Raw genomic sequence first — 12,273 nt, forward strand, 5'->3', positions numbered from 1 at the left:
AGCCTCTCTCTCTCTCTCTCTCTCTCTCTCTCTCTCTCTCTCTCTCTTTACTTCTTTCCTCTGGCTTCAGGAGTGATCCGGACTGCCGTGGCGGATCTCGATCGCGAGACGCAGGACCGTTATGAGCTGGTTGTCAAGGCAACGGATATGGCGGGCCAAATGGGTGGTCTCTCTGGTTCTACCACTGTGACCATAGTGATCACGGATGTTAATGACAACCCTCCACGCTTCCCTCAAAGTGAGTGTGTGTGTGATGTTAGTCAGCCGCACGCCGTCAGCCCTGTCCTTAGAGTCGAGTTTATGTCTCTCAGCACTGTCCTCCATCACATTTTATGATGGCTCTGAGGAAAATGGCCTTGGAATTGTGATTTCCAGGCCTACAAAAAAGATATACTCCTTGTTTCTAGTCTAGTCCCAGACTAACTTAACTTAATTAACTTAATGCAACTTCCACTGATATCTTAAAATATGTCAGTGCCATTGTTTTGTCTCCAGATGCACACCAGTAATGTTTTTTTTTTCTATGGCACATTTATAAAAGCTACTTAAATGTCCTAATTGAACTAGGGTCTAGTCCTGGTTTAATCTAAGACCCGTCTGTGAAACCAGGCCATAAAGTTAAAAAATGTGTAAAACTTCACAATAAGGTCTCAATTGATAACATTAGTTAATGCATTGGCTAACATAAACTAACAATGAGCAATGTATTTTTTAAAGCTTTTATTAAGCTTTGTAAAAAATAAAAAATTGTAAAAAAAAATGTAATTGTTCATGTTAGTTCACAATCTTTCTGTCTATCCATCCATCCATCCATCCATCCATCCATCCATCCATCCATGCATCCATCCATCCATCCATCCATCCATCCATCCATCCATCCATCCATCCATCCATCCATCCATCCATCCATCCATCCATCCATCCATCCATCCATCCATCCATCCATCCATCCATCCATCCATCCATCCATCCATCCATCCATCCATCCATCCATCCATCCATCCATCCATCCATCCATCCATCCATCCATCCATCCATCCATCCATCCATCTATCTATCTATCTATCTATCTATCTATCTATCTATCTATCTATCTATCTATCTATCTATCTATCTATCTATCTATCTATCTATCTATCTATCTATCTATCTATCTATCTATCTATCTATCTATCTATCTATCATATTTTGTGTTGTTTGTTTCTTCTTGCTGTGGTTTCTTGTTCCTGTAAATCGCTTTGAATATGCAACTTTTAAAGGTGCTATATAAAATGATTATTATTAAATGATGTGCGAGTATTGTTTATTGTAGTTCATGTTAAATTATGTAGTTAACTAATGTTAACAAGTAAAACCTTATTGTAAAGTACTACCATATAAAAGTTATGATTATGAATAATCAATCAGACTTCGCATGAGTGGCAGTTTATCCATAAAACTGTTGCACACATTATGTGGAGAAAAATATACAGCAATGCAGAGGCAACCTTTAGGAAATTCTTGTTAACAGTGCGTTAATATAGAACAGTGATTAAACTGACCGAAACTACTTGTGCATTAAACGGTTTTATTGCACCTTCCAGCCAATCAGAATCAAGTATTCAGACAGACCATGGTATAAGTTGTTTAAAAGGATTTGTTCACCCTAGACTGAGTTCTGCCATTATTCGCTCTCCCTCATGACGTATGACTTTCTTTCTTCAGGCAACAAAAAACAAGATATTTTGAATGTGCTATAGTCAGGTTTTTTTTTTTTTTTTTTTTTTTTTTTTTTTGTGCAATAACAATGAATGACACTGGGAGCGTTATGACAGACCCAAATTGAAGTCATTATTGATTGATAATCGTTCTCTCTAATGAGCTGATTCAATGAGTCAGTGAAGAACTGGATCAGTCTGAATCATGAACAAATCATTTAAGCTAGTTATGTGAACTGGATATATTGATATAATGGAAAATATTCAACTCAAATGAACGATTTGTTCACAAATCAGACCTGAATGTACCATGACTAGCTACTACAAAGCATACATAACACACAAAGAAAGTGTATGACTTCAGAAGACTTGAACTATAGCATATAAATGCTATTTTGTCACTTCCATGGTGCTGTTTTGTCAGCTTGACAGTCCCAGTATTGCAAAGAGCCTCCAATATCATCTTGGTGAGGATGAGTAATTGATAACAGAAGTTTCGAGGTTGCTGTATTCCTTCAAATGACCGACTCTGATTGAAAACGAATGGCTTCTTTGTTGCTGTAAATGGCTGTCAGTGTGAACGCCGCTAAAGCTCTGCTGTCAGTTCTGAAGGTCTATCAAACGTCCTGTCGGTCAGAGCCTGTCAGGCGTATGTGTTCGGTCATTACCATTCAAGCCCCAGTCCAAATCTGGCAGCCTTGGAGCCCGAAAAAATTCCACTTGGCGAAAGAAATTTTTTTTGGCAGGGATTTTCTGATTAGAAATATAGCTTGTTGATTTAGGTAGATCTTATCTGTGTGAGGCTGTACTTTCTAGGCTATTATATATTTTTAATATATTTGTTACATGATATAACTGAATATACACTACAGTTCAAAAGTTTGGGGCCGGTAAGATTTTTATTTATTTTTTTAAAGAAGTCTCTTCTGCTCACCAAGGCTGCATTTATTTGAACAAAAAATACAGTAAAAACAGTAATATTATGAAATATTATTACCATTCAATATAGCTGTGTTCTATGTGAATATATTGTAAAGTGTAATTTATATCCTGTGATCAAAGCTGAATTTTCAGTATCATTACTCCAGTCTTCAGTGTCACATGATCCTTCAGAAATCTTTCTAATATGATGATTTGCTGCATTTCTTATTATTTTTCTTATTACATCTTTGATTCTTTGATGAATAGAAAGTTTGAAGGAAATACTTTCTAACATAATACATGTCTTTAGAGTCACTTTTAATAAATTTATTGCATGAAGAAAAGTATTAATTTCATTAAAAAAAAATTTGCTTGTGTTTGTTTGGTAGACTAAATCTTATTATACTAAACCTATGTAGAATTTTGTGCTCCCAGTGTTGGATCATAATGCCTGATTTTCTTGAATTATAAAAAAAAAAAAAAGAATCATATGATGTTACAGTACATTCTCAAAAGGTATATATACAATTGACAGATATATGTTCTAGTCAATGTGCTTGACTTATAGGGCCCTATTTTAACGATCTGAAATGCAAGTATCAAACGCGGTATCAAACGCGAAACGCAAGTAACTTTGTGGGCGGATCTCGACGTAAATCTAAAATGGGTTGGTCTGAAGTCGCTTCATTACTCATAGGTGTGGTTTGGGCATAACGTGAAATAAACCAATCAGAGCGACATCTCACATTCCCTTTAAGAGCAGGCGCGCTTGTTCCATGGCGGATTGCTATTATAAAGGCGGATTTGCCAGGAGCGGTTCACAGCCGAGGAGACCGACGTTCTCGTCAGGGCCGTAAAACACAGAGAAGTGACATTGGGGATGGGAGAAACACACACAAATTAGCTTCGGTTAAACAGGCGTATAATAATTTGGGTAAATGTGTAAGCTAGATTTATGCCTATTTTTTCACATCTTCATGGACACCACAATGATTTCCCTCGTGTGGAATATTTTTCCGTGTAATTATGTATGGTTTGCAAAAATGTGAACTGCTGCGTCTGTGTAGATGAGAGAAGCAAAGTGTATGCGCGTTGTGCACACGCTACATTATGGCCAAGCATGCGCCCTTAAAATAGCAACTGAATAACATGTGCAACGCGCCACTGACTTTAGGTTTCTTCTGGTCAGTGGCGGAATTGTTTTCTGAAACTGCAAAATAGCACCAGGGAAAGTTTGCGCCAGAACACGCCTCCTCTTTTCACTGAACCGCCCCCTGGGAGCGCAAGTTCATTCCCTAATTTACCGACGTGCGTCTGTGGAGGGAAAAGTCCACTGTGCGTCGGGTGCAAAATAGGAATGATACATGCGTCGGTGTACAAAGTCAATTGCGCTGGGTGCAAGATAGGACCCATAGTGTATGTGGTGTGGCTCAGACAAATAAAAAGCACTTTGTCTCATTGCTCACATCAGAGTTGACCATGTGGGCAACGCTTTAATACATTTCATGTCTGAAAGCAAGACTGTGTGTGTGTGTGTGTGTGTGTGTGTGGTGTGCGTGCGTGCGTGCGTGCGTGTGTGTGTGTTTGCAGCCACACCGTATAAAGAGCAATGAAACACATTCAGGTATTATTTCCCTTTTCTGCTGTTCTTCCGCTCTCGCTTTCCATTTCCTCCAGAGGAAAAGCAGCATTAGCTTTATTACAGCAAAGAGACTCGCTGTAATTCTGTCTCACATGCCCTGATGTCTGTTTTTCTCCATATCTCGATGACTCTCCTCTCTCATTCTCCACAAAAGCCTCATTTATGCCAGTTTTGCTGTAGCATCTAATTCATTAAGCTGCTTTTTGCGTTGTGGGCCAAACTGAGATCTTTATACTCCGCTATGACACATACTGCACTCAAACATATTACATATGGACATTATGTAGGGCCAAGATGCTTATTAAAATGAGGTTCGTCATTGTGTTGTGTTCTTGAAACTGCTTCAAAGTAAATACAGCGCAACAGTCGGCTTCAGGGTGTGAACAGCACATTCATGTTCTCCAGAGTAATTGATTCTTAATGATAACATATGCAGACTTTCTTTCTTTCTTTGTGACAAAAGAGTCTATTTCAAATAAATGCTGTTCTTTTGAACTTTTTATTCATCAAAGAATCCTGAAACAAAAATATCACAGTTTCCACAAAAATATGAAGCAGCACAACTGTTTTCAACATTGGTTTCTTGAGCATCAAATCATCATATTATAATGATTTCTGAAGGATCATGTGACACTGAAGACTGGAGTCTTTTTATTAAATAAGTGCAGCCATGGTGAGCATAAAAGGAATTTTGCTACTGCTATATTAGTGCATATAAATGAAAATTATTAATATATATATATTTTTTCTGTTCATTTAGTGAAAAATGGTACACTAGATTTGTACTGTGACTGAAGAAAATCCAGTTTTTAATTCATTTAGATCAAATACATGCATACTTAGAAAGTATATGTATTATTATATTTTATTATATAAATATTATCAAAACGTTTTTTTTTTTTTTTTTTTTTGTATTTTCCAGTCCTAATATGCATGCATTCTCACCATGAATGTAACATAAATGAAAGTTGTGCTGTGTCTCTCCCTCACAGAGATGTATCAGTTTTCGGTCTCTGAGGGTGCCGGCGTTGGGACGCCTCTTGGCCGGGTGATCGCGACAGATGCAGACATGGGTGAGAATACGGATATGAGTTACCTGATCAAAGATGAGGAGGGGGGGGAGCTGTTCAGGGTCTCGACCGATGGAGACACACAAGAGGCCGTCATCACCATCAAAAAGGTAGATGGAAGAACTCTCAGTCGTGCCATTTCGCGCTCTGAAGGTCGTCCTGCCCTTCATGTGCCCGTATTGTGTGTGTGTGTGTGTGTGTGTGTGTGTGTGTGCTTTCTGATGTTCAGTGCAACTACTGTTCTATAACATCAAGCGGTGATTCAACAGATGTGCACAGATGCACAAAGGTGCACTTCAAATTGTACATTGAAAAATATTAATTGTTTTTCTATAACTCTAAAAAAGCCTGTCATAGAAAAATAATTATAGTCTGAATTTGTTTTTTGTTTTTTTTAGTTGAACTGTTTAACCATTAGACAAAATCTTAAATAAATAAAAAATGTGCATGTGTTTTATGTTTTGTTTCACATTTGATATATCAGGCTTTTATGGCTCATATGATATAGTGAAAATATGGAGTTCTTAATATAATTTTATTCAATTTGGTGCAGATGTTGATATTTATATGGTCAAGAAGTAAGATGAAATTCTGATAGCTTGTAAATTAATTAGATTTTTATAGCACTATAACAAACTACTTACATAAAATGCAAAGAAACATTAGTCGTCACTCTATATCTGCAAATAATATGTCTTAGTAAGATGATATTTAAATGCTTAGTTTATGATCAAAGCTCTGTAGTTTTTAAAACATAATGCAGTGCAGTACAATGATGATTGAGAGATGAACAAATAAACCTTCCTCCGAAGCCTGATGATCATATTTGATACTCATGATTAAAAAAAAAAAAAAATGTATGGATAATCAAATAAACCAAAGTTGCTTCAGTCAAGTAAGTGCTCATCTTGAAATATAACTAACAACATAAAAGTTATCCTTACGTTTACTTTATAAAAAAATCAGTAAAGATTTCACTGCAAAAAGACTTGTGAAGCACGAGCTGAAGGTGGACGTTTGTACAATTATACTAAAAATATTTTTACTTGCTTAAAAGTCTATTAATCGGACGACAGAAGGCATGTAGTGTTACAACATGTAATTGATCCTTTCCAGAGGAGTTTCTAATTGCCTCTTTCTTTCCAGCCTCTAGACTTTGAGAGCAAACGCACACATAATGTGGTCGTAGAGGCTGTAAACAAACACGTGGACCCTCGTTTCAAGGATCTCGGGTCTTTCCGGGACCAAACCATCGTGAGGGTCAGCGTGACGGATGTGGATGAGCCTCCCATCTTCATCCCTCCGGCCGGCACCATCATGGAGGTTCAGGAAGATGCTCGGATGGGTGTGCGGGTGGGAACCGTGATCGCAAAAGATCCGGATATGGAAAAAGTCCCCGTCAGGTACAGTGTGGCCCATAAATAAACCGTACATCTGAATTTACACATGACTGAGATGTTCCTCGATCATTCAGAGTAAGGTTTCATTTGGAAATATGTCACTTTAAGGAGCTAAAATGGGTTGCAGATGCTTTATGTTGACTGATTGTGATTGTAATGTTGTTTATAAATGTATAAATCACGTTAAGAAACACTGCACCCTTAAATATTTAGTAGTAATTTGCCCAGACGTTTTTAGAAAAATTGTTGCATGGGCAAAACTTTGTTGCACAACTCTGCAGCTATAGATCTCACAGGGTTTTTTCATTTAAATACATCATTAAGCTTGGCAGCCACAATGCTTTATCAGCTATTTTATCACAATGCACAAGTTCAGTGACTGTGAGCCTCAATGAGATAAAGTGAAAAGGCAAAACAGTTTGTTTATTTGTGTGTGTGTGTGTGTGTGTGTGTGTGTGTGTGTGTTCACACCCTGGCCACAGTCCACTTCTTAGTTTAGACAAGGATCAATTTCTTCCATTGAAGAGCCTATTACTGGAGATATACCGAGTCACGGAAGCGTAACAAAGTGTGGCTCTTGGAATTTGCTGGCCGGAGGCTTTTCCCATCAAACTATTGGCACCTTGGCACACACAGTTATCAACCTGCCATCCTTCTTTACAAACACACATGCACAGTCCAGAAAACCTTCTTTACCTCAAGGCCTTGGAAAGCGTGTCAAAAGTCTTCTCAATCGCAAAAACTTTCTGTCTGCTGTTGTGTAGTCTTGCGTTTCCAGACCTATGACTCGAGGCAGAAAGTCTGGTCCACACTCCAGCTTATCATGGCCGAGAAACACACACTTATGCAGGAAAAGACCGCGTGACTGGTGTGTAAAGTGATCGGCCAAAGTTTGTTTTTATATGCCTTTAAGGAGCAGGTTTATCTGGAATTTCACTCCATTGTTACTTTACTGATTATACTGCAATAAAATCTAGAATGTAATTTTATTTTTATTTTTTTGTGAAAATGGGGATGCATAATATATTGTTTTCATATCAGATATCAGATGATACACAAGCATTGATCGGTATTGAATATATAAATACATTTTTATTTGATTATGCAAAATCTACTTTCATATTGTACATTATAATGTTGTTACATTGACTTAACATAACATTGATTTAGCAAATTATTTAAATGATCATATATATATATATATATATATATATATATAAGTTTTCAATACTGTGCAAAGTGTTCATAGATTTTCTGTGATTTGATCTGATAAGATGTAACATAGACTTTATAATTATTTTGTTAATAGATTTTTTAATCAGTATTATTTACTATTATTTACATACTATTATAGTATTTATTAATATTTTTAATTAGCTTTTATTTTTATATTCTCAGTTTTCATTTTCGTTTTAGTTGGCCTTTCCCCTTTTTAAAAAAAATATTATTATTATTATTATTAGCTTTTTCCGAAGCAAACTTTTCTAATTTCTACATTATATAATTTAATATTTTATTTTATATTCAATATTTTATTTTATGTTAGCTTTATTTCAATTAACAGAAGCTATTTTTAATCACATAAAAAATAAAAAAGAACTTACCTGTTTTAAATGTACAGGTCATATAATTTTATAATCTACAGGTCAATAATTTTCGTGGTGCATCCACTGAAATAGATGTCGGATCCAATTCCAGTAGTGTTCGGTCCGTCGTGTTCTAGCACAAATTAAAACCTGCTTTTCAATATGTGATGACTCTAACGTCTAACCTGTTAATCTGTGGCAATGATCATTTGCGTCGGGGTAGATTGATAAAGAACCCTGTATGTCGTTACTTGAGGAACTTACGTAAAACCAGTCAATCAAATTAGCGTTTGTTTCTATTTTTGTAAATGCATCAGATGGTCAATGAACGCACTGCGGGTGGTCAGTAGGCACGCCATCTGAATTGCCATTACCAAAGATGCCCGCCCTGCATTTTTGTCATGCAATTCGACATCCTGATAGAGCTCTTTATTCTCCAGAGCCATCAGCGCACAGAAATATGATTTACTCATTGCTGCTGCTCAAAGGTGACGCACAAGGGAAGTAAAAGGCTTTGGCTGGCCGTATAGTCTCTCTGGCACACATACACATAGCCTTTGCAAATTACCTCCATTAAAAATGCATGAGGCTGCGCTCAAAGAGCTCCAGGTGTTATAAAGCACAGCGCCGTGGCAAGCAACTCGGCTGGTTGGCTGGCACACATCTGCATATGGCATGGAGCCCATGCCCATCGGTACCACTTTAATCATCTCCATTGGACTCGGCTAGCAAACAGGGGCTTTGCCCAGAGCCCCATCACTCTCTCTTGTGCCCGAACCACCCAATACCAGCGGGACACGGGGTGGACCGAGCCCTCAGAGAGCACTGTACCTGCTGGAAAAACACACTCCAGCTATTTGGACAGGAAATATTTGTTTGTTTTCCTTGTGGCTGTAGGTTTTTATGAGCTCCAGGAGGGACATTGGTGCTTCACTGAAAAAAAAAATAATAATAACATTTTTGTTTTGTTTTCCAGTAGAAATATCTAAACATTCTTAAATCAAGATAGAAGGGAGTTTTTGCCTAAAAAAAGTAATTATAGCCATTTTCCCTTTGAATTAAGTTGATCTTTCTGAAGTGCGCTTGCAGAGAGACTCCACCCACACACTCTTCTGATTGGATGGGATTTTGGATTGTTTTGGTTGCAAGTGCAGTGCGCTTGCAGAGAGACTCCGCCCACACGCTCTTCTGATTGGCTGTGATTTTGGATTGTTTTTGTTGTGAGTGCAGTGCGCTTGCAGAGAGACTCCGCCCACACGCTCTTCTGATTGGATGTGATTTTGGATTGTTTTGGTTGCGAGTGCAGTGCGCTTGAAGAGAGACTCCGCCCACACGCTCTTCTGATTGGCTGTGATTTTGGATTGATTTGATTGTGAGTGCAGTGCGCTTGCAGAAAGACTCCGCCCACATGCTCTTCTGATTGGATGTGATTAGGGATTGATTTTGTGTACTAGAAAAGAAGACAAAATACTGAGGAAGAAAATCAGTTTTTGCAGTGTAGAGCAGGTTTTATTTTTCTTTAAAAAAAAAGGACGGAGATGTCCAATTAGTTTCCTAAGCAATCAGACTTATTATTTCTATTCTAGAATACCATTTCCATATTTACCATTACCATATTTCAGTACGTTTTTGTTGTTCTTTATCTATACATGAAGAATGTATTAAATCCAGTCGTACATTAATACATGCAGAAGTTGAACAACTCAAGGGCTTTTTTAAATCAACTAGCTCTGCACTTGTGCTTCCATGACAATTAAAAGTCAATAAGAATAATGTAGTTGAAAAATCTTTTCCACGGACTAAATTCAGACTCTTCTCCACCTCAGCTTTAATGGGATATTTTCTGCAATCTCCTTTGGGCACTTTAACTTTTTCCAAAGAGCCGCCTTAACCTATTGGCACAGAGTAATAAGCGTAAGGTAAAATAAGAAGTGAATTCATTTGTATAAATTTGTATTCCATATAAAGTCTAAAACTGCAGAAGCTGACATTAAACCCCCAGGGGTCTTAAAAAATGAAGTGAGTACAGCGAGTCAGTGGGAAAAATTACGAAAACCTCATTGAGTTTGGTCACCTCATCATTCCGTCAGAGGTGTTTGTATTCCGAATGGGATGAAAATATGGAATGGTTTATCAAAGCACTGTATGAAATATTAATCATTTGTTTGGAGAGGGCAATTGAAGTACTGACTCTAGTTTGTCCTCACAATTCATGACTAGAAATTACAATTAGTGTTTTAATTATGATGAATACAAACTCAAATAATTTTTTGTATATTGAATTAGGTTTGTGCACTCATAAATCTATCTATCTATCTATCTATCTATCTATCTATCTATCTATCTATCTATCTATCTATCTATCTATCTATCTATCTATCTATCTGTCTGTCTGTCTGTCTGTCTGTCTGTCTGTCTGTCTGTCTGTCTGTCTGTCTGTCTGTCTGTCTGTCTGTCTGTCTGTCTGTCTGTCTGTCTGTCTGTCTGTCTGTCTGTCTGTCTGTCTTATTATTGATTATTATTATTGACTACAGCTGAAACCATTTTTTTAAACTTGAAATAATATATACATATAAAAATGTATAAAACATATTTCAGTTAGTTTCCAAGGATTTTTTTTTATTGAAGTACTAATATAACTAAAACTAAATAAACTACAACTTATATACATATTTTTAAGAAAAAAATCTAATCTAATTTTCTTTTTCCTGAACTTTATTTATGTAACTAAAATTTGCAATCATATGAATTCATTTGAATTTCAGTTCATTTTAATTTACCTCCATAGAGTTGCAATTATGCATCCTGTGTTCCATATCAGTTCAAATTCACTTCAAATTCAGAAACTGAATTGGAATATAAAATACATTATTAATTCAATTCCAAATCCAACTCAAGTTGATTCTGTGTGTTGTCACAGGGGTTTCTAAAGTGAACATTAGCACCATTAGCAGTCTCTTTTGATCAATATTCTCTTTCAGGTCGACAACTATTATGACAGAGCAAAAGTTTGAAGAGCGTCTTGCAAGTTACAGTTAAACTGTTGACATTTTTACAGCAGCTACCTGAATAATAACACATTTGGTTAAATGGCATTTGAACATTTGGAGAGAAGTGTGTGTGGGTGACATGGTTTTAGAACCCGTTTTGTAACATCTTTTAATTGTAGTATGTAATTATGTACGACGTAAAAGTGGATGGTGACAGTTGCTGTCAGGGACATAAAAGCACCATCAAAGTATCCAAATAGACCTTTGCACTATTAAGCTTTCACAAGCCATGACAGTAGAGTGCAATTTCCTTCCTTCCCTGTTATTCTTCATCTATGGTATTGAATTTGTTGCATGTTTAGCTGTATGCCAAAAAAGTTCTCTGTTGCATCAGATTTTCAGCTTAAAGTTTGCTCTGTTCATTTTCAGTGCTTGACAGCCCCAGTCCCGTTTTTCATGGAAAAAAATATTGCAAAGAAAAAGGTTTTGAGTGAATGTCTCTTTAAACCCATATTTGTCCTCTATGCCCAGGTACTCCATAGACCAAAGCACAGACCAGGAGCAGATCTTTAACATCGATCCTGTAACAGGTGACATCACCCTGGGAAAGATCCTGGACCGAGAGACTGCCGGCTGGCACAACATCACGGTTACAGCGGTGCAAGCAGGTACACTTCACTTCATCAATCGCAAACTGCTTTCAGTCGTCTACGAAGTGGCCTCAATTCTGTGCATCTAATTCAGAGGAGTAAAGTCAAAACAGAGGGATGGCTTTCAGTTTAATATGTCGTTTGCTGAAATATGATCCCTACTAATGCTGACAGGGAACGTTCTGGCAAGGTTCTCTCAAAATTATGAACAAACGTTCTTCCAGTAACGTTGATAGAATGCTTGTTCAAAGTTATCTGGTCTGGTAATGTTCTGAAAACGTTTGCACAAATGCATTATTTATACAGAATGCTTTTGT

The 12,273-nt window shown here is 37.0% G+C and overlaps 1 protein-coding gene across 1 annotated transcript in view; it reads left to right on the forward strand.

Moving 5' to 3' along the window:
• cdh22 (cadherin 22) overlaps positions 1-12,273 on the forward strand; it is a gene marked incomplete at both ends in the record, with an annotated part of 104,857 nt that overhangs the window by 46,545 nt on the left and 46,039 nt on the right. Inside the window, 4 exons of the mRNA XM_081380629.1 lie at positions 71-238; positions 5,253-5,440; positions 6,477-6,733; positions 11,838-11,974. Coding sequence (XP_081236755.1) covers positions 71-238; positions 5,253-5,440; positions 6,477-6,733; positions 11,838-11,974 — 750 coding nt within the window. The remainder of the gene's footprint in view (positions 1-70; positions 239-5,252; positions 5,441-6,476; positions 6,734-11,837; positions 11,975-12,273) is intronic.

Source organism: Scardinius erythrophthalmus (genome assembly GCF_964197995.2).
Source record: "Scardinius erythrophthalmus genome assembly, chromosome: 12".
Lineage (NCBI taxonomy): Eukaryota > Metazoa > Chordata > Actinopteri > Cypriniformes > Leuciscidae > Scardinius > Scardinius erythrophthalmus.